Genomic DNA, 24847 nt, shown 5'->3' on the forward strand with positions numbered 1-24847 from the left:
ATGGTTTGTTTTTTGAGTTACTTAACTGCTGTCTGCCTTTGTTTCCTATTTGACACAAACTTGATGAGATTGCACCTGAATAATGGTTATGGAAATTAAAGGAATTAATTTAAGGAGAGTGCCTCACACACAGATATTGAATGAATGTTGGCCATTAATATTATTAATAGAAGACAAATTTTCACATATTTGTGAGAATAAGAGAAGCCACATTTTTGTGAGCATTCTTGTGAGAATGAGAGAAACCATATTTTCGAAGCACTAGAATTTTCACACAGTTTTTCAAAGGAAGAAGATTTATAGACACACAATTTTACAAAGAAGACAATAGTTTAATCTGACAAGATATTAAATATAAATAGAAAAATCTACATAATATCACCAAAATAACTAGTCTAAAATTAAAACAAAAAAGTATCCCAAACTGAAGAAAATATCATAGAAAGTATTTCAGAAGTTCTGTTTATTGATTTATAAGTAAAGATATTTTAAACTGGGAAATCCAGAAGTAGTTTGATCAGCGACTTTTAGATTACTTGTACCTTTTTCTCAAGGATTTATATTTTATTGTTACAGACAGTAGTCTCACCATTTTGCCCAGACTAGGCTCAAACTTCAGGGCTCAAGTGATCCTCTCACCTTACCCTTCCAAGTAGCTGGGCTACAGATGTGTGCCACTGTGCCCAGCTATATTTATCTTGTAGTTTAATAATATTATCAAATTTTTATAATTGTATTTCAAATAACAGATTTCAAAGAGTTTTATTAGCAACTACTGTGTCCCTGATCTTGAAACTGAAACTATATACCAGAAAAGATTTTTCAATTTTTAATTAGGCAAAATTATTTTCTAGCATTGTCATATTAAATAAGGTTACTACTCTAGGATTTTTATGTATGTCCTGTTAGATTATCTATATGTCAATAAGTCATGAAAAACAACTTTCATGAAAACTTGGAATTAGAAATATTATAGATTGTATTCTTTTAGTTATTTTTTCCATAAATAGATCAACATTTTTATCTTGGCAATAACTGCTATGGTATTTGTAATCTTCCTCACACATTATGTGTTAATCTTAAAAACTGTGGAAAATACAAAAAAAAAATTTTACTCATGATTAATTCACAAGAGTTAAACATTATTATTTTATTGTGTTTTCCTGTTGTTGTTGTTTATATAGTATGTAGTGGTGGCTAAAAAGCATTCCTGAACAGGGAGGGTGGGCTTCCCCACTTGTTAGCTGTGTGATTTCAATTAGTTCTTCACTTTTCCCAACCTTGGTTTTGTTATTTATAAAATGTTAACAATAGATTTTTTATTATACTATTATTCAGAGAATAAAGTAAATATATTACTCATATATAAGTATACATACATGTGTATTTTAGATATTCTATTTAATTTATAAATATATATTGCTTTATAAGGTAATACTTTATATTACTCTATAAATATATATTATTTATACATATATATTTATAAAATAAACATATATTTATGTTGTATTTCCAGCATAAACCATTATATATATATTTTTATGTATATATTATATATAATAGTTTATATATAATGTATAGAATAATGGTTATATATTAATAATGGTTTTATATATTATAATATATATTATATATTACATACTATATATAATATAATATATACTTATATATAATATAATATATAATATATGAAACCATTATATATTATATATAAAACCATTATTTATGCATTTATATATACAATGATTTATGCTGGAAATGCATTTCTGTATAATCTAAATCTAATTTAACACAACACCATTTAAGATGTATTTAATTTCCATCTAGTTGAGTATTTTTCAAAACATGATTTTTTAGTGCTTATATAAGAAAACATTGTGAATTTATTTAGACATTTCCCTATTTTGGTCATTCAGTGAATTTCCACTCTTTTTTTTTTCTAAAAACCAAACAATGGATATGTAGCCTTTGTTCTTATCTCTGATTTTCTTAATGCTAATTCCAGAAAGAGGAATTACTGGGTTAAAATAAACATAAATATTTTTAAGGCTCTCTTATGTTTTATGCTGCAAAATTACCCTTTCTGTTGACAGTGATATATTTTAAAACACTCAAAATGTATCTTCCCAATTTTGGTGATTATTTTTGTGACTACCTGTGTAATATATGTAATATGTCCCCTGAATATTAACTCGGGTCAGAGACAAATATCAGTCAAATCCTCAGGCTCAGGATGTATGCCTCAATGAACACTACTAGTTTTCACTATGCATCCTTCAGGGTATGTGAAAATAGTCAGTAGAATTTGTAAAATGAAGGTTAGGAATCTGAGTTATTTTCCCCAGAGATTTATGAACTATAAAATAATATTATTATGTTCTCTTACTGCATTGTGCTCTTTAGCCATCTTCCCTTTTATGTGGTATAGCTCCTTAGGATCCATTTGGTTGAAAGCTACTGTGTATACTCATTTTGTATTGTATTGTGGCAAATGCTGTAATCTACAGGGTTCCTATTCATTTTGGAATTCATTTCACAGCTCACAAATTGTGTGAATGAGAAGAGGAAATATATGCTTTTATTCTAAAGCATGCCAAGCAGATGGCCAAAGTTCATTACTAGGAGCACTGTCAGTGTGGCTGTCTTCTCTAGGTAGTAAGCCTGGCATCGATCTGTCAAACACAGTGTGAGGGTCCATTTAACACAGCACTTGACAATCACCGAGCCTCTGTTTTGTTATGACTTATAAACATTTTATTTTTTTATCATAAGCCTCCGAAGTGGTTGGTCATTTGAGCAGGTGCAAACACAGTAGAATTCATATTCGTTTTACTTGAGAAGCCAAATGAACTTTTATTCATATGGAAATCTTGGGGAAAGGAAACTGTAGAAGAGATTAAGCTTAGTTTCTGGAAAAGCGGGTAATACAGCTACTGAAATTCAAAACTACCATCATTTCTGAGATTGAAACTTTTGAAAATTTAAACTGAAGAAAAAGATCAGGGTTTATATCTTTTTAAAGCTAAAAGATTAAAACAATGAAAGAATTTAAGGTTTTAAATAAGTCTCCCTTAAAATCTTGGTTTCTTCCTATAAAAGGAAACTGTTTACTTACTTTTATATACAATATGTAATTTATGTGACCATTAAAAATGTTAGCAATGTACTCATTGTGTGTGTGTGTGCATAGTGAGACAGAGTAAGAATCAGAGATAGTGACAAAAACGAAATAAAGCCTGTCTTCATACGTTTCCTACTTCAACAGCAGTACTAGGACTATATGTAATTGGGTTATTTCAGGAAAAGGAGGGTAGGTCAAATTTTCTTATGGAGATGATGTAGTAATTTGATCATAATGTCTTGTTTAAAAGAACGAGAGCATGTTAGAGATAACGTTTGCTTGTTTATACAAAGAAAAACGGGGTATATATTTCCCTTACCTCTTCCCTCTCCCTCCTTCCAAACCATCTACCACAAGTTCTACAACTTCTATTCACTGTAAATTCCCCTTTCCCTTGCTTTTCAGACTGACGCTGCTCTAATGTATGATGCTGTGCATGTGGTGTCTGTGGCCGTTCAACAGTTTCCCCAGATGACAGTCAGTTCCTTGCAGTGTAATCGACATAAACCCTGGCGCTTCGGGACCCGCTTTATGAGTCTAATTAAAGAGGTATGTCAGGAGAAGAACATCTGCCTTGTCTCTTTTGTTGTCAGGCGAATGAAGTGAGATTATTGTGGTTTTTCTAGCAAGTGTCCTTTTACTTTATGTTTAATTTGAATTTTCTCTCTCACTCCAAATAAGCAAAATTAACATTTTTACTAAATAATACCAAATGAAAGGTGGGGGGAAACAAAATATCTATCAAAGTATCTATGAGGGTTAACATTTACCTTTCTGAATCTTTATATTTATTACTTTTCCTTTAGAGATATAGATTAATAAAAGAATGTTTATATTTTAGGCAACAAAATATAAAATGCATTTTTAACATAAATGTCATTTGCACTACAGTAAAATTATACCTAATTTGTGAGGCTTCAAGTATAGTTTTTCAGATTAATTGTTCCTAAATATGTCTAGTTATTTAAATTATATTAACAGTTAACAAAAATAGAATATATGGATTAATCAAAGTGCAAAATTTACTCCATATTGTATAATGCAACCATTCTTATGACCATATATCATTTCTGATTATGTCTGTTATAGATCAAGAATATTCATAGTGAGAAAAAGAAAAGTTTTTAAAGATCATACATACATATATACATGCATATATATACAAATACGTATACGTATATATTTTTCCTGTCATAAAAGAAAGTCCTTTGTTAACTTAAAATACTTTTCATAGATGAAAGTTTAACTGTGCCTTAATCTTTGCAATGAAATATCACAGGTATTATTACCCTATGAAATTTTTTATTAATGGCTTAAAATAAATCATCAGTTCATCTTGTAATAAATTATTCATCATGAAAATAAAAGTGCAAATAGGATCATAATTGAGTATCTCTGAATATCCATGAATTTTCTTTGTCTAATTCTTATCAAACTCTCAGGTAGATGAATTAATAGTTTCTGAAGAATATGCAGTTTATTAGTTGCCCCATATTCTAACATTTACTTCTGGTTTAAAACTGAGCCTTAGTGAGCTGTAGACATAGTCCACAGTCCTGGCGAGATGAAGAATTGATTTTTCTGAACTCAGCACCATATTATTGAAACAATGACATGTGTCAAGCAGCCCTAAAAGAAGCAGTTGTATGACATTCCCCATTGTATTTATTGTAGGGTGTAATTGAGAATCTTGTCCACTAAATCACACAGTGTCCCCCTTATGAGGACCAACAGGAGAAATTTCTCTCAGGTCTCAGTGCCAGGAAAAGCTCTTTCTCCTGAGCAGCTGGTATGTCTTAAATTATAGACCCTGTATATTGTGTTTTTTATCATATTTTCTTCTTTGTTTTGGTTGCTAGGAAGTTCAGAATTGAATTTGTGATAAAATTATTTGTGCAATTTCACCTGGTATACATTTCTTTATGCTCTCTCTACCCCAGATTTGTTCTACTGTTTTACACTTCTATTCTTGTACTTCTTGATCTTTTTGTTTACTTTTATACTATTATCCATTTTTGTTAGTCACTTGAAATTTTTCTTTGGAAGATGTTAGGCTAAAAATATTTTTTTCCTCCTTATTCCAAACCAGTGAACACATGTTTAACTTTAGCAAAGACATGTTGCAATGTGTTTATGAATATGTATTAAAATTTTTCTATTTCATTTGTAATTTATTAGCTGAAAACTAACAATCTCTCACATAAGTATCCAAATATCATATGGAGCCAAAGAAATTTAGTAATATTAATTTCAAATCCTTATTGAAATATTACCCTTAATCTACTGATATTTACTTCTTTTAGGTCTTGGTTATATTATTTTAAACATTTTAGTTGTGAGTATACATTTTATAATTGAAAATTTCTGTATTTAACTACTTTTTCCTAAGCTATTTCCATATAACAAACAATGGAAAACATCTAATTGTGGTTCTATAACCAACAGAATGAGAAAACTTTTTACTTTAAAAAAGTCCAGATATTTACTCACCTTTTAGGGTTGAACATATTATATAGCTAGATTATTATATTCCCATCTCCTTCTACATGAAGTATATCTTGATATGAAGTGATTATAATACATTTCCCTTGCCCTGACTTAGGGGAAAGTAAAGGAGTAAGTTAATTATTCTAGGGGGAATGTATATAATTGAGTTAGTATAACATAGCTTTTCCTGGATTCAGTTTCTCTTATTGTAACAAGTTTCTTTTCATGTTATTATGAATTTAGTAGTGGGATTTTATAACGTAGTTCTAACTGTATTTGCCAGTGAGATATTTAATATCTCATACACCATAAAAATTAACTAAATTCTTCTCACTTTAGTAAAAGAGGTACACTACTTAAAACATAATAATACAATCTCTCATAGACAGAAAATTATAGCTGGAAAATGCACTGTATAAAATGAAAAATTTATAATAAATTTTCTACTGAAACTAGGATAATTTATGTAGAAAAATATTTTTCAAATTTCAGAAGAAAATTAAAATATTTTAAAAATCTCTAGCAATGTAAACTGAAAAGTAATGAATATAAGTTTCCTACTTTTGTGAAAAAATGTTTATTCCATCTTTCTTCACTTATTTATTATCAATGTTTTTCTATTCCCATAGGCACATTGGGAAGGCCTCACAGGCAGAATAACTTTCAACAAAACCAATGGCTTGAGAACAGATTTTGATTTGGATGTGATCAGTCTGAAGGAAGAAGGTCTAGAAAAGGTATTTCAGTCATCTTATTTGCTTTAATTACTAAATGAAACATATCTCAAAGAAGACGAATATTCTCTGTTGTAGTCACATTTCATTGACATTTAACTTTATTGAGTAACTCTAAAAATAAATGTTTAATTCATTATATTGAATATAATAATTGACAATTAGGATTCAAGGATAAAGGGTATCAAGACAATTTTATATTTTATTTTCTAACTAGAGGTTTTTCTGATGCATATAATCTTTGAAGTGCATATAATGTTAATTAGTCTTAAGGTTTAATATAGCAATTAGAAAATATTTGGTTTAATATGTGTCTTTATACATTCAGCTTATAATCACTTATGGTTGCATAGACTTTCCAACTTGGAGCAGGCCATCAAAAAATTAAATATAAAAGTATGTTTCTATTTTTTGAGTCATATTTAAGTGAAATATTTGAATTAATATATGCACAGTAACTAGGGTATATACATAAATGTAACACACCACACTGGATTTATCTTACTTGATTTTATTGCTAGGGATTGTGGTAAAGCACCCAAAGAATGTGGGTATGTGCATACTTAATGAATATTTTAGTGTGAGTTTTCTTAAATACATAATGTATGTATTTAGATATTTTTCTGATAGATTCATTGATAATTGACAAGTGATATTAAATCTTATCAAATCTTTTTGGATATTATTTAGATATTATTAAATCTTATTAAAATAAGAACTTGAGAAAAATTATATGTGACTGAGATAATATTGCTTTGAAGATAGTAAGCTATCTTATATTTCACCTAGCAATGAAACATGCAGCTTTATTTCTAGATAGAAACTGAAGAGGAAAGCTGAGACCTAAGAAGGGCTTTCTTAGTCTAGAAGACAACAGTATATTTGAATGCTGATTCAAACCATCCAGGAGAGAGTAAAATTACATTTTTGATAATGTCCCCAAGACAGTTTTAAATACATTATGACCAACTGATGACTCAAATGGATAGAGCTGTTACCTCCTGCCACTGAGGATTTCAAACTGTACACTTTGTGAAGACCATGCAAACTCAGGAATATTTTATAATAAACTGGAACCCAAATATTCATGAGACAGTCCCTTCCTAACTATCTCACTCTTCAGATGAGAAAATTAGTCTGTGTCCAAGACTGGAGTTGATAATGGTAGAATTCAGTAAGCTCTTAAGGAATTTATCTTACCATTTACTGGAGATGTTATTACTTTATTTATTTATTTATTTATTTATATCCAAATCACTAGGAGGAACTTGGACCATTGCTGACATTTCAATACATCTGCATAAAATGGCAGTGCTCTTCCTGTTACCATAGACCCATTCCTGTCTTGAATTCAAAATAAATAAAACATTACAAAATTTTCTCTGTGCTCCATTGTGGCTTATGGATACGCCTGAATATAATGGTTATCAAGTACATATGATGATCTATCACACTGATAAGCAAGGTAAACCAGTGTGAGTTGTGCAGATTGCTCTGAAATTTCATAAATATTTTGTATTCTTTTCTAAAATCTGAAAATTCATTCTGCTGAATTAATTATGTTCAGTCCTTATCCTCAAGCGGCTTTTCATGTACAGTGATAAGATAATACATATTTGTAAATAAATACAATTAAAAGCTATACGTTTCAAGCTTTCAAAAGACCAATAAAATATAATTTCTGATAAAAGATAATAATTAATCAAGAGTCATAGTCAATTGAGTACTTAGAATTAGCCTTTGAATATGTTGAATTATTGATTGTAAGAAAATCAGTCATTTTAGAAGGAAGTAGAAGTATGGGGAAACACAAACATAGCGTTTGATTTTATCATTACACACATACATATACACATAGTGTAAGTGGGAGATAAAGCTAAAATGCTAGATTTTAGTCATAACAGAAATACCATGTCCAAGATATTTGCAGGGTATTAGAACACAATGTGAGTTTAAAGAAAGAATAGCCCTGAAGGCTATGGGTTACTTGAGAAGATAATATAGTTTAGAATAATTTTGGTATGAGGCCATGAATTTAAAACCATTCTAATAGGAAGTGGAGATGAGTAAACAGTTTGTGACAGAAGGCATTAACTGAACCATCAGCAATGTTGTTAGTTCAAAGACTAGCAAAGCATTTGGACTATGTTTTTAAGGAGAAATGGAGAAGCCAGGTAGGAAAAGGGGGGATACCAGGGATAAAAGCATAACTCAAATATTGGAAAATGAATTAGCAAGTAGGGGAATTATTAGTAGAAAGAAACTGGCATAAACCTTCCCCTGAAAAGACAGATAAGGTACTGAGGATGGGTGGAGGTAAGTTAAAGAGAAAGAGAGCAAAAAGTTCACATCAAATGTTTTCAATATCCTTGAAAATTTGTGCATGAACTCGTCAGCTGAAGGACAGAGGTAAAGTTTAGTCAGTTCTTAAGAAAAATTCAAAATTCCGTTTTGACAGACTTGATTTTGACTTAGAAAGAACAAAGTGCTGCTAAGTAGCAAAAGGTCCTATTTTAAATTTAGTAGAATAGTTAAGAGCTCAAGGTCTAGATTCAGAGATATTTTGGCTCAAATTCTCACTCTGCCCTTTACTTTTTATGGACAAATTTATTAATCTCTCTAAAACACAGGGTCTTACACTGAATCATGAGGCAACAGCAGTTATCTGCCTCATGAAGCCTGAGTGTTATTGACTTGACTTTTTTCCCCCTGGAAGGTATAGTTACCAACCCACAGATGGAAAAGACAGCATCCCTACCTTGATGGAATTCACAGTTTAGAAGGGCCAATAGATGGTGATCCAAGAGGCTTGAATTTCAGTTCTAATTCTATCAAAACTAAGCATGTGAACTTCATCCTACCACCGAACTTCTTTGTGCCAAAGTCATCATCTTAAAAAAAAAAGTGTAGGGCAAAGGGCTGCCTTCTTGGACAGTGTGAAGTAAGAATACTATGGCCTCTAAAGGAACCCGGACGTACCGTCTTGAAATAAATTGAGGCTAGAAATTTTCATCGTTAAAATTTAACAATTATGTTCTATCATGACTGAGAGACAAAAACAAAGAAGGAAAACATGTAAAGTGCTAGCTTTATCCCTCTTCTCATGCCCATTGACTTTTCTTCATTCTCATTCTGTCTTGGTCATCTTAGACCAGCACACTTCATTTAGTAGGTTAATCTTCTAACAAATATGGAAGGAATGTCTGTTTTATGCCCTCATGAAGGTTATAATCTAATAGCGGAAAACTGCCAATAATAAACAGACTCATTAGACTTATAAAATTATAAGACTGGGCAGTAATAAGTGCTGAAAAGAAGGTTATTTTGTTTTTGTCACTGACATGATAGATTTTACATAATGTTCGGAAACATGAACTTCAGGATGAAAACAGTTAACAGGAAGGAAGTCCATGCTTCTGTTGTTTACAACTGTGGAGCAGATAAACCAGGAAGAATCGAGTATGCTTGTGATGAATGGGAAAAGGTGGGCCATGCTCAAGTGTCTGAGCCAGGAGTAGAGATGGGCATCCTTTCTACTTAGATGGTGTCCATAGATCAAATGAATTCTTTCTACTCTATTATAACAGAAGCCTTAATTGGAACCCAGCCCATTTCACTGTGGTCCCAAAAAGATCACCGATACTGTATACACAGCCAGCCACTTCTGTCCAAACAAGCTCTCTGGGACTATGGCAGTGCCTTCAATGGAGGAGGGGAGGGCAAGAAGGGGCAAAGACAGTAGGTACTATTACAGACTTTGCCTAGCTCAGGCAATACTTTTGCTTATGAGAGGCTGGTATTGAGCACTCAGGAACAGGAAAAGGAAAACAGAATAAGTGATTTTCCAAGCTTGAATTCTTCTGGTCAGTTCAAGGATCATATAGTGTATTCTACTTTCAAAATATGTTTGGAATCCATTCATCTCTCACCACATCCGTTGCTGAATCATAACCATAGTACCTTTCAACTGTACAACTACATTGTAATTCCCACAAGCCTCTCTGTTCAATTCTCTTATAATCCATTCCCTAAACCACAGCAGCCAGGCAGATATTTTTAAAAGAAAATTGACCCCTGTTATCCCTCTGTTTAAATGCTTTCATAGATTCTCATTGTGTTTTGAATAAAATCCAAAGCACCAGTGACCTCTCATCATGTTCTCAGATATTTTCTTCTGCCCTACCTACAGAGGGTTTTTTTCTTTTTTTTTTTCATTTCCTCAAGAAAGCAAAGTTTTCTTATCACTTTGGCATAGAGTAATAGAAACAATTTTCCCAGCCAGGAATATCCGTTCCCAGTTCCTTTGCCTGGGGAACTCTTACTCATCCTGGTAGTATCATCTTAAATATTACTTCCTTAGATAGGCCTCCTCTAAGTCTCTAATCAAGTTTAAATTTCTCATAATGCTCTGCCCTTTTTAATTTCGGACTCTATCAAAGTGCACTATTATTTATTCATGTGAACTTTATAAAAGGGCTATCTCCCTAGCCAGAGTACAAGACCTACTAGATGGAAAATATATGCTCCCTTTTCCACTATTATATGTTAAGGCTTTGCAAAGTATCCTTTGTCTTGAGGACAAAGTATGTACTCAAGAAATATTTGTTGACTGTTGAATGAATAAAGGATCTTTATGGAAATTATGAGATACTTCACACAGAACGCTTACTCAAGTGTCTGATGCAGAGTTATTTTCCTGTAGCACAGTTTGTTGCTTTTCCTAGCTTTGCTCTATACCTCCAACATGAGGACAGGGAAAGACAATAGTCAAGGGATCAGTGGGTTGGGGTCATGGGTCAATGTTTCAAGTGGGTAAAGGATTTTAGATTGCAGAAGGTCACCCTGAAGTCTGAAATTGTAAGGATCCACATTGCTTCAGTGGCAAATCTGGCCCCATTCATGGCACAATTAAAAACTCTCTGACCTTCCAGTATTACCTTAAACAGTAAAACTCAACATTCTATTTATAAATGTTTCTTTTTTGTCCTTATAAGTTATAGTATGGAAATAAACACAGCCCACCCAAATGAGAACAAACAGAAGTTACTATTCAGAACTTACTACAGGAAGGGAGACAGCCATCATCACTTGCATTAAACAGAGATTCAAAGGCAAGCAGGGGAGTGGGAAAGTTTTGTAGTGGAAAGAAATGAAGACCTCAGGTGTGCTGTGATTGGAGATTGCTGGCATGAGGAAACTGGGTTGGTCTAACTAAGCAAGGCCCCTGGATAATGGGTTTGGGGGGGCATATTTGACTTTCTCTGGCTGATTCCGTTCTGGAGGGTGGCAAAACATTGGGAAACTGTAAGTAATAGGATGAATCCTGATTGTTTTGGGTAGATTGCTTGCTGAGATTGTGTTTGGCTTCCTGAGGTGCTCACTCCAGAGCTTCTGGGTCATACTTTGTCATCACATATGGTTTGGTCATTGTCTATTTGTGTATTCAGTCTGTGAGTGGGATTACTGAAGTAATTTGGAAGGAGAAGAATAGCAAAAATAAAAAGAATCAGGAAAAATTTACTTGTGAGGAAATATAAAAACATCATCACCAACAATAAAATTGTTTTTTTTTTTTTGGTTTGTTTTGCTTTTGTTGTTTAAAATATGTAACCAGGATGTAACTTATTGTTGGAAATGGTATATCCTTATTGTTAAGTCACCTGAAGCTTAGCTATGTGCTTAGGAAAGACCAGATTCAGAGGGAAGAAAACACAAAACTGATGGCATAAGATGTTACAGAAATATTCAGGAAGATCTTAGACTATAACTTCAAAGGGATGTCATTTACAGCAAAAAGAATTGGAAGGGTTCCACACAAAATGAGTTTAGACTGAGTTGAAGATGTTATATAAAACAGTGCAATTTCATTGCAAGATGAGCTACCTAGAAGCCATTTTTGGGAAAACAACCACTTAAATTTAGAAAAGAATTTCCTATAGGAAACTGTAATGCAATAATAAAATCCCTGAATCTTAACTCATGATTGAATTTTCTTTTAAACTCTCCCATGTGACCACAAAGTACTTCATGTGTTTTCCAAGAGAAAAAAGTCAGTCTTTTACTGTTACACTTTCTTGGTTATTCAAAATAATTTTTATTGTACTACAGAATATTTGTTTCTAAGTACAGGTGTAAATTAAAATTATTCTTGTGTACTTCTCTTATCCTTTTTCTAGCATCAAATTTTGCCAATCTGATTATTTTGTTGATATTCTCCTGTGTGATATTTAAATGAAAATAGACATTGGAGAATAGAATTCCCTATCTCCTCAGAAGATAGGCTCTAATAAACCATTATTAAAATTGACTTTATGTATTAATATTATATTAACTTTGAAAAATAGAAAGGATAAAACTGATAAATTTCTTTGGACAGAAGTAGTGCTGAGGGACCTTGAAGCATTTGGGACTATAAAAAATAATCTCAATGTGTTTGCCCCTGCTTAGGTTTGTAATAAAATCAGATTTAATTTGTGTTTCCTTCGGGAAAATCTTAAAAAAAATACAAAAAGACATTTTATGAAATATATGTTTGTCAATTTCTATAGTTAATAATATAAATATAAAAATAATTTGTAAGCATCTTATAAATAGTATTTATAAATAATATAAAGCAATATATTGCACATTTACACACCTCTAAAAGGTTTAAATTTGTCATATTTCACTTTCATGTGAAGCTTCATTTTAACTTTTAACACTTATGCTTTTTAAATATTTACTGCTTGCATCTACCAGTATAGAGACTAGTATCATTAATCCATAGACTTTTTGCTAAAACTCAACTATCTTGATAATATATGAGGAGGATAAGAATTGGTAGTGAAACCCTGCCTGCCTGAGTTTACAGGCTTATGTGTTCTAGAATTAGAACATGTTTCAAAGTGCTTTCTGAATATTTTTTGTAAAGTATGTATTTTGAAGAAAAAGTGATTATTTCTACAGAAATCTTTACTATTGACCTTTCTTTTACTTGTTGAATCCTGCCCTCATTAAACGTCATATGAAAAAGGTGCCTGAATGGAATTTAATTTTCTAAACTTATTTAAATCTGAAAATCTACCTCAGATAGGTGAAATTTATATTAATTATAGATTTCTAGAACCGGATGCACGGCAGTTTTTATCTTCCTCTCTTTGGTGGCATTTGATACATATATCCAGTGCCCATGGCAACAGTGACCCCCAGCTTGTCCGGGAACTGAGATTTATCTTGCCCTCCTCTAGGAAAGCAATGCTAATGGTGATGTTAACTAGTAATCTTTAAATTAGTCAAAAAGTGATGTTTGCTTCTCTAAAAACAAAAATACTTCCTGGGCAGGATCCAAGCCTATTGCCTTTCTTTGGAGATGTTAGCCATTTAATTTGTCTAACTCTTATATAGAATTCATTATAAACCCTGTCTCAGAACTGTACCGACATTTTTGTGTGTCAGTGTGTATAGTTATTATTTTGCTTGGTAACTTTACACTTTCAGAATGGTAAAATACTGCAGAAAACTATTTATGAATGATGTTTATGGTTAGAAATCAATCAGATTGCCTTATTTGAGGTCACAGAATTTATTGTTTTGGTTCCCAAAATGTCTTATTTTGGCCCACCAATGAATATTAAATATTGGCTTTTTTTCTTTTAACCACTACATTTGAATTAACATATATATATATAAATTACAATTATGATATATATAACATAATTGTAATTGATTGATTTGATTTCAGATCAAATCAAATCTGACCTACATTTTTATCTGTGGAAAAATGGCTTTTAACTGAATGGTATCGTATTTTCGTATTTGGGAACATTTAATTCATTAATTCAAACATTATTTAAAAAATCAAAATCACCACCCGTCTGTTAACTCTTTAATTGTGCTTAGCATTAAATTGCCCTAAACTAAAATAAAAATCTTAAATGAGAAAAATCAGTGTTTAGATTATTAATTCCTTTCCATGAGATGATTATATACTTACTGATTTATCGTACTCATATTAGCACTATAGTTCTCAAATGGTAAAATCCCAGATCCTATGCACACTAGTTGAGAGTTTCAGGACACTGATTACGAAAGTGTTCTTTGCCCTATCCTTATAGGCCAATTAACTTATATCTGAAGGTCAGCCAATTTCCAGACAATTGCCCTGGACTCAAATTCTAGCTGGCAGGAAGCACATAGACTTTGCTGTAAAATATTTCTTTTTGTTTTCCAGAGCTCAGGTGCCAATGCTTAAGTGCTCTCTTTTCAACACATAGTTCAATGGAAGTAAACAGTTATTAAACTTCAGTGTCAAGGGTTATTAGATGGTAATGCAACTAACTATCTCTACTTTTCATTTAACTATTCATCATTTGAAGGGGTGAAGTAAGGAAAACAAAAGTCTCTTATTTCCCACTAATAGTGAGAAAACTACTCTGTTGAAAAAAATTTCTGTACCCAATATTCATGCATTGTATTGGCTTGAGAAACCTGGGTTTTCAGAAATAACAGGTATATGAGTTAATAGAGAAATAAACAGTCCACTAGTGTATATTCAGTCAATTGCAGGAAATATCTTTCATACGTAAATCAGCATTTAATATAAATCTCTTCCTTATGCTTTCTATTTCTCAATTCCCTCAAACAGTACTATCGGGGTGCCATTTTTTTTCTAAGAGAAGTAGTCAATATACTTCAAGGAAAACTATACTTTGTACGTCATGTGGTTGGGGGCAACTCATTACTGGAAAGAAATTTCTTTAAGCAAACATATTCTAAGATGGAGAGTCCGCCTTGTGCTAAGACTGTTGGAAACACATGTACGGTGTGGTTTCTCCTTATCATCACACAGGCTCTCTGTGGAAAATTATGGCTTATATTCTTTATTCAAGGCTAACACATTCCCCTGACATTAAGTCAAAACAGTATACAATCAAATAACTTTTTCTTTTTTACATTGTTGTCTAATGGAAAACTATATTACTTCTTTTTCCAGCTACCAACATCCAGTGAATATTTTGTTAGTCAATGCCAGTAAGAAAGTATAAAGATAATTTTGATAGATTTGTATCAGGTATTTTTTAGTGGAGAATTTAAATTATTTCTTAATTTAAAATAAATTTAACTTTATTTGGAACTAATATTCTTGAAACTAACTGGGAATGTTTATTTTGTTCCTAATTGAAAAAGTTTCTTGTATACATATCAAGCTAATTATTTCCATAAATTTCATAGAAAATAAGAAACGTGTGACATTGAGTCGGCGTACATAAAACAGAGCTAACATGCATCTTCAGAAGAAAAGATGCTAATTTCAGAGTTTAACAATTATATAGCCCAATAGAGGAAATAGAAACATTTTTTGGATTTAAAGTAGTAATACGAGTTACAAAACAAAATTTGTACTGAGAAAACTGTCACCAAAAATAAACAAATAAACAATAAAGGAGCAACTAATTAATAAGATAAATAATTTAAAAATTATTGTGAAAACTGTTTTTTTCTACCTAGAAAAAAAACACAGAAACCAAAGAGAAAATATACTTATAAAACAAAATTACATGAATAATTTATACATTCCTGAAAAACAAAACCTATAGTGTAAAATATTTATTTAAAATACTTATAAAATATAATTAGAAAAAAATGGAAATTCATAGTAAAGGTATGTGGCATAATATTTCAAACATTAAATATGATATTGAGATAGATCTTAAAACATTAAGAATAACACAAAAAACATGAAGATAAAATATGGAAAACAAAATATGTAATTATAAAAGAATAGACACATATGTATGTTCAACATTTGCCAAATGAATGAATGATATTGGAAAGTCAACCAAAAAAGTCTGAAAGTTTTTATCATGGAGTAATTCACTCACTTACTCTATTTATTTATTCAATAAATATTCATTGGATATTTATTACATAATTTAAAGATTGATGAAATGTTTCGTTTTGTCAAGGCACTTAGAGTCTAACACAGCAGGATCAATAAAAATGAAATATAATTTGGATTCAAAGCAACACTTAAGTGGCATTTCTGAGATGAGGAAAATAAAACATTTATTTCTGTTCAATAAATAAAACATTTATTGGTTATATTTATATAACCAATATATTCAGAGATCTCACATATAAAGCCCATAGGATGTCCTATATTCAAAGGCCTTGGGGGGGTAAAAAGATGAGTATGCCAAAGTCTCCATTCATAGGGAATTTAGTTTTTACTAGACAGAGATAAGTAAACAATTAAAATATAATATGATACTTATTGTAGTAAGTAAAAGCATACCTAAGTTGCTGTGTACGGAAGTAATAAAAGATCATCCATTGCTGCACAGAGGAGGAATGGTTTTACCTATATTTTGAAACAGTGATTAAGATACATGCATAAGGTAGTGAAAAGGGTAAGAGTAAACCTTCTATAGAAGACATGAGGACACAAATAATTGAGAACTACAAGATGCAACAAAGTCTATGTTCAAAAAATGGAGAAATGCATTATATTTCTGACAATTTAAGAAAAGAACCATAATTTCTCTATCTTTCTACTCAGTCTTTAGGTAACATATTTTTCAAAAAGTTCATATATACATGATATACACATCTGTATATAACATATACATAAATGCTATGTATGCATATACATAAATGTACTATATATATAGATACATGCATACATCTACATAGACATATGTAAACATCTACATACACACACACACACACACACGCATACACACATATATGTACTGGTTGAGATTTAATATTTCCAAATGATAATACTGAAGACTTTCAAGAAAAAATATTCACCAATAGCGAAATACATACAAGATAGCTCTCAGTCTTTTTGAGCAACATTAATACTAGAGAAAAATAAATAAAACTTAGCTGTGAAGGAAGACGGCTCTGATACAATAGGTCTTCATTTAGCTAAGTTTTCTTTATATAAGAAGGCAGCAAAAATACCTTTAAATCTGCAACCATAAAAGTATGTCACATAGTTATCTTTTATAATAAATTGTCTTGTATAAGAACAATGATAAGTGAAAAGCAAATACTCAACAAAGAAGAAACTGTGGCTAGATATCCTAGTAAACATCAAATTCAGTTAAGCACAAAAAAAGATAATTTTGAATAATGGCTTTACAAATTATATCAAAATTACAACCTTTTCCTTGTAGCAAAATAATTCATAATACACAAAGCAAAATAAAGAGAGGCAGTGTTTACAACCCCAAATTAAATTAACTAAAACCGGCTGGGCATGGTGGCTCACGCTTGTAATCTCACCACTTTGGGAGGCCGAGGCGGGCAGATCACCTGAGGTCAGGAGTTCAAGACCAGCCTGGCCAATATGGTGAAACCCCATTTTTTCTAAAAATACAAAAATTAGCCGGGCATGGTAGTGGGTGCCTGTAATCCCAGCTACTTGGGAGGCTGAGGCGAGAAGAATTGCTTGAACCCAGGAAGTGGAGGTTGCAGTGAGCCAACATTGAGCCACTGCACTCCAGCTTGAAGGACAAAGCAAGCTTCATCTCAAAAAAAAAAAAAAAAAGTTAACTAAAACTGTGAATCAATATGTGTGGCAGCAGATTGGGACAAAGCATAGATAATTTTCATAGAGTAGATATTTCAATTTTCATGGCTGAATATTCATTTTTCAACATGATAGTAATATTTCAAACGGAAGCTGATAATACACATTAGTAGACTTAAATGTATTTTGTCTCCCAATTACCATAGGAAAATTTCCAGGAGTAGAAAATAAATAATAAACACCAAACAATGTGAAAGGAGCAAGGCTAAATAAAGATAAGATTCAGGAAGAGAAAAAGTTAGGACATTGAAAAAATCTACTAAGGCACTAATTATAAAAAAATCCAACAAAATGAGAAATATGTTGAAAGTGAAAATATATATAATGATTTATCAGCAAATGCAAAGACACAAATAATGGAGGTACAGTAAGTGTGATTAATAATATATATTGGGAGTTTATGTAAAACAAAGTAATTGAAATAAAAACAGTTATTTTTATCAATAAAAACACCATCTACAGTTAAAAGACTTGACAGTTATAAACCTCTATAATATAATCTGATGTTATTCAAACTATTAAAAATAAAAGCTAAATTGTTATACAGCTGTCTTATGGAAACTACCATGAACTGTAAAGGGAAAGATAACAAGTAGAGAAATTATTTTGGAAAGGTATTTGGCAACATATAGTAACAATCTTAACAACTCAGATTATTTGTGCTCAGTCATTCTAATTCTAGAAATCTGTTTCTAAAATAATAAAATGTGTGAACAAATATTTATAAATAAATGTGTTTACTAAGGCCTTGTAACAATGATAGTTAAATCATGATATGTTCATATGATCATTTTGTGTAGTCATTATAATTATGGATTTGATTATCTTTGGTGCCAGGAGGAAATGCTCACAATAGTGTATAAACAGAATATAATTAATAATTGTCATAATTATAGCATACTTATAAACACACTATGTTGAAGACTTTTTCATTTAATCACACTATGTTGAATACTTTTTCATTTAATCTTCACTATAGCTTATGAACTTTTTCATTTAATTCACACTATGTTGAATACTTTTTCATTTAATCTTCACTATAGTTTATGAAGTAGATACTATTATTTCCCATTTACAGATGGGAGAATTGTGGCACAAAGAAATAATGTACCCAAGTCACCTGATGTTAAGTGGTGGACATAGGATCCTGGCAGTCAAATATGCTGTCCATAAAAGCTGGGCCATTAACTACAAGACTATGATGGAAACTGTGCAAGGAATGTGTGTGGAAAGATAAATGACAGGAAAAAAGAAGACCACAATATTAACCATGATTGACGCCGGCTGTATTCATAGGTTCAAAGTTTAAATTGATCTTCTTCTTATATCTTCTGCATATTTTATAATCTCATGACAATGAATATGCATTATTTTTCTGACCACAAGAAGAAATTAAAGAGCCAATTGGAACATAAGATAAAATAAAAATTAATAAAATCATAATTTTCTATAGCTCCTTATGACTTTTGAAGCACTTTCATACTTCTTGTATCTAATTGAATCCTTATAATTAGAATGGCCCTATAATTTATTACCCAAATCATGGTATTTTTTATTTGTACAAGAGGGTATTATTAATGAAGACAGTACCTGGGTAAACCAGGATGTAGAGTCACCATATATAAAACAATTCTGTAAGGTCAACAGTGCTTAAGCATCTTAATTGCATTTCAGAGCTAAACAAAAACAAAAAAGTATTTCAAGGGCTTGATCAAGTCATATGACAAAATAGTGGTTCCCAAATAGACAAAAATAGATTGCCATCACTTTGACCATGGTTTTTGCCATTAAAACAAAACAAAACCTCTGGTGACAATTTCCTCAGTGGAAGAAAGTTTTGAATCATATAGTTGACAATCTAGGAATATCTAAAATTTTATTTGACTTAAAATATTAAAGCCACTGATATTTCTGAAATTTCATAATATTATGCTAAGAAAGCTGAGATTTACAAAAGAGGATAACTAATACTTGTGAATATAGGAAATTGTAGATTCATGTAATATTCATCTGTGTCAGAACTCCAAAAAAAACTAGAAAAGCAACTAACCAATAATGAAACTAGAGAAGTATTTTCAGATGATAAGTTGAGTGAACATTTAGCTAAATTATTTTTATAAAAGTAATAATGGAGGGTGGCATTATGTGAAATGGGAAATTCTTTGTATTAGTTACTTGGTTAGAAAGTTGAACTTAGAAAGTTGAAAACTTTCTAAGGTTTTATTAGATAGACGACAGTGAACAAATGATGTTTGTCAGTGGTTTCGCTTGTAGAATTATACATCTGAAAATCCTAGCTATTTTGCCAATTTATATTAAAAAAAGTAAAATCTGAGAGAACAAATGCATGATAGGGATTAATTATGGACCAGGTATAGAAAAGTGACAGTCATTCACTGCAAAATACCATCTGCAGATGTGTCTTGTTTAGCCAAGAGTATTTGCAAATGATTTTAAATTTGAAACACTTTGGCCGGGCACAGTGGCTCATGCCTGTAATCCCAGCAATTTGGGAAGCCAAGGCAGGCAGACCACGAGGTCAAGAGATCGAGACCATCCTGGCCAACATGGTGAAACTAAAAATACAAAATACAAAATACTAAAAATACAAAAATTAGCTGAGCGTGGTGGCGGGCGCCTGTAGTCCCAGCTACTCGGGAGGCTGAGGCAGTAGAATTGGTTGAACCTGGGAGGCAGAGGTTGCAGTGAGCAGAGATTGCACCACTGCACTTCAGCCTGGTGACAGAGCAAGACTCCATCTCAAAAATAGATAAATAAATAAATTAATTAATTTTAAAAAATTAAATAGTTTAAGCAGGTCAACAGGCATTCTAGTTTTGACACCCCTCCATCCTTCCCTACCCAGGTCCCCAGCAGGCCCTCTACTAGCCCTGGTGGTGCCTTACTGGAAACTCAACTAAAGCACCTGCTCTGGGAACATGCAGCCCCAAGGCACACAGCTGTTGGAAAAGCAGGATTGGGATTGTGGCCCCTCTTTTCTACTGTGCCTTGACATTTTGTGAGATTTAAAAATTGCACATGCTTGCATAGAAATTCTTACTACGGCCCCTGTACATTATCATGTTTCACACTGATATGACCTGCTTGGCTCCTGAAGCTTTTCATTATTTACTCTGAAATAGACTTAGGCTCCATCTTTAGGACATTGTCATAAGCATAGTCTAATGTAAAGAAATGTAATTGGCCAGTAGGTGGTTTAGTTTGGAAAGAATACTGAATTACTTGACTTTTTCCTTTCCTAACACAAACATCAGGAATATACAGAATTTAATGGTGAGAGGAAAATTAACTCCATATGAGGAAATATGGCAAAGAGGTTATGCTGATGGGACCTTTGTTAGCATATTTAGTTAGAACAGAGTAAATAATACCTGCTAAATCAATGCCATTTAAAAAATACTTAATTTATATACAAAGGCTTATTTCAGAGATAATTTGATATTTTTCCTTTTCTTTGAGAAAAATAAGTTGGATACTTGTCTAGGAGAGTATGGAAGACAAATTTTGTTATTGATTACTCCTAGGTTTGAGACAGTGAGGAAAAAGAACTGATTTCGCATCTTCTTTTGCCTCTGCTCTTCCTTTTTGCTGATCATTGTTATATGATAGTGCAATGGTATAAGTGTCAATAAACCATCTAATCAATGCATTTTGTGACATCCTGTGCTTACATGTTTCTTCTGGAGGCTTATCTGCGTTATCTCATAGGCTGTATTCAGTGAATACAAAATGTCTAAACACTGTGAGTATATGACGTAATATATCAGAAGGTATTAGTTAAATTAAAATTCATATTAAATGGATCACAGAAGAAAGTATTGGAATGTGTTATTCAGATGAGATTTTACTGTCTTCTCCTTTCTTGGGAGCATTTTAAAAGGTGCAAAGATGTGTTTTTAAATCTCCAAAGATAATTCTGGGCATGGTTTTATCCTACCAGGAGTAGTGCAAAATAATAGTCAATGCTTCCCTTAAGCCTACCTTTACCTATTAATTTATCTTGGATCCCTAGATTTTGCTCTATTTTTAGCTTTGTCTGTATAATATAGCATGTTATCTTTATAATGAGAGGATGAAATAGATCCATTACAGTAAAGATGTATGCTATTAATGAGTTTCTAGCCAGCTATCAAGGTGTCATCAAATGTGGTTTATCTTGGTGAATGAAAGCTTGAATGGAAAATTAAGCTCCCACACTGACTGGAGAAGTTCAGTGGATCATTTTGTTCTTTAATGTTATACTTCACTGAACACACTTCACAGAGCAGTGAATCATGCTTTAAACAAGCTGCCTTTACTTTAACGGCAGCAGATAATGCAGCAGAGGTGAATAATAAGTGTTAGCAATCTTAACTTTCTCTTGCAGTACTCTCTATCAGGTGCCTGATGGACAATTTACAAAGTACATATACTATTTTGTAGATTGGAACGTGGGATCCAGCCAGTGGCCTGAATATGACAGAAAGTCAAAAGGGAAAGCCAGCAAACATCACAGATTCCTTATCCAATCGTTCTTTGATTGTTACCACCATTTTGGTAAGTATTTGCTTTTCCATTATTTTTAGTTAAATGTAGATGAACACAGAAGTGCATAGAAAAGGACATTATAATTGGAACAGTAATGAACAGAATGAAATGTATTTTACAGTTGTTTAGCAATTACTGTACAACAGATGAGTCAATTTAGTCACAGTTTTGTTAGTCTTAAATGATCTAAATTGTATTAATGTTTGGGCTGTTTATATTGATTAAATAATACAGCTTAATGTATTACTGGAAATCTTTTCATTTTTCCAAAATTAGTTACTATTGAAGAATTGTCAATGTCAAGACTTGAAAAATACATGCAGCTCTATAGATATAGTTAAGTGATGAGCCAAAAGTGAACTTTGCTTCCGCTTTTATTTTCCACAAATATATTTCATGGGGCATGGCACTTATTTTCAGAATTTTTTCTCATTATAATTATATTTTAACTTTATTTTCAATTTTATTGTTCTCATCTTGGAAAATTAATTTTACTTTATGAATTTCCCTAATGTAACCAAGTGACAAGTGCTTTTTAAAGCCACAAATATTTTCAGCACTGACAGACTTAAATTAATATTGTTAAGCTAGATGTTTTTACCCCTCTTATATTTATTTATATCTTTCAATTAGATCACACAGTAATGTTCACTTATGCCCACTATGTCATTTGCAAAAGAGAATTTTAATTTAGGATAAGCAAATAGCTCTTATATTATTTAGTCCGTACTTTTCACCTACCGAATAAGTTTATCAATGACCATTCTTATTAATCCCCAGGTAGTCAATAAAAATTGAGAGTAATATCTAGAACAAATTACCGTAAACATTTAGCATTCATATAATTTCTAAATTTGATTTATGGTGGTAAATCAAGCTATGAGGAATATATATTCTTGCCCCTTTAGTAGCAACGAGGGATGTCAGATCTGTAGGCATGTCAAAATGAAATAGCTTGGGTTAAAGCCTTTTGATAATGAAGCAAAGCTGATAATCAAGAAGTGACAGTGATGAAAGTCATAAAGTTTTTAACCAATCTGTGGCTAAGGACCTCAGTGGATACTCGCTGTCTCTGTCACATCCAAACGTCTAAGACACCCTTTTACTTAATTTTCTATCTTCCTTTCTTTTCAAAGATAACTCCCATACCCACCAACCTAGCCCTCTTCTTCAGTCAAAATATTCTCACAGTACAATTACACATCCTCTTTCTGATCTACATGCCACTATGTTCTGGATCTCATTACCTCCTGTTGGGACTATTGCAGTAGCCATGTAACTATTTCTTCTGCCTGTGGCTTTCCTCCTTTGCAGTGCACCCAAGTCCCACCATAAAAGTCTAATTCTGTTCCAGGCAGATGATGACTGCATGAACCAGGACAACATCAACAACAACAAACAACAACGACAATCTAATCCTGTCATTTCTCTACTTCCTTGTTATACAAATTGTTAGAGAATCCTTATTGACCATTAAAAAGCCAACAAATTTAAATTTTTATATATAGGGTCTTCTATGGTCTTGGTCTCTTTCACCTTTTTATCTTCACTTCCCATTATTTTCTTTCAGGAACCCTGTGTTTTAATTGAATTGGGATAACCAGTTAGCCTGCTATGTAGTTGTGTGAATGCTCTTTCCTTTCTCTGCAATATGCTTATCTCAATTTCTGAGATATAGTATTCATCAGTAATATATGACTTAATATTCATATTATAATATTCTTATTTCATGTGTGCATTATTTTCCCAAATATCACTAAACATTCCTTGGAGGAATAGAATTAGATTATGTCTTCTGTTTCTATACCATATGTACCTCTGCAATGATCATAGGATCAATAATTCTGGTTAGAAAACATCTGTAGCCTTCAGTAATCTGGCCCCTACACTCCTTTCTATCATCTCCCTGATCTAGCCAAATTCCCCAAAACATCACTGATTTTATGGCTCCAAATCTTTGCTCAATTCTTCTTCTTCTCCTTCTTCTTCTTCTTCTTCAATGGAGTCTTGCTCTGTTGCCAGGCTGGAGTGCAGAGGCACGATCTCGGCTCACTGCAACCTCCACCTCCTGGGTTCAAGCGATTCTCCTGCCTCAGCCTCCTGAGTAGCTGGGACTACAGGCGCGGTACCACTCCCAGCTAATTTTTGTATTTTTAGTAGAGACGGGGTTTCACCACGCTGGCCAGGATGGTCTTGATCTCTTGACCTCATGATCCGCCCACTTTGGCCTCCCAAAGTGTTTGGATCATAGGCGTGAGCCACTGCACCCAGTCTGCTCAATTCTTCTTTATGTTCTGCAATAAAAGTCCTATTCATTTTCTTGAATCCATCTCAAATGCTACCCACTTCATGAAAATCTTTGACAGCTCCATTAAGTTG

At 32.2% G+C, this 24847-nt stretch overlaps 1 protein-coding gene across 7 annotated transcripts in view; it reads left to right on the plus strand.

Annotated features, from left to right (window-relative positions):
- The window catches only part of GRIK2 (glutamate ionotropic receptor kainate type subunit 2), a 1201011-nt gene that overhangs the window by 918516 nt on the left and 257648 nt on the right, over positions 1-24847 (plus strand). For all 7 annotated transcript variants that reach the window (XM_054557912.2, XM_063724917.1, XM_063724918.1 and 4 more), the window contains 3 exons: positions 3527-3670; positions 6238-6345; positions 22364-22477. In XM_054557912.2, coding sequence (XP_054413887.1) covers positions 3527-3670; positions 6238-6345; positions 22364-22477 — 366 coding nt within the window. The remainder of the gene's footprint in view (positions 1-3526; positions 3671-6237; positions 6346-22363; positions 22478-24847) is intronic.

This window comes from Pongo abelii, chromosome 5, assembly GCF_028885655.2.
Source record: "Pongo abelii isolate AG06213 chromosome 5, NHGRI_mPonAbe1-v2.0_pri, whole genome shotgun sequence".
In the NCBI taxonomy this organism is placed as follows: domain Eukaryota; kingdom Metazoa; phylum Chordata; class Mammalia; order Primates; family Hominidae; genus Pongo; species Pongo abelii.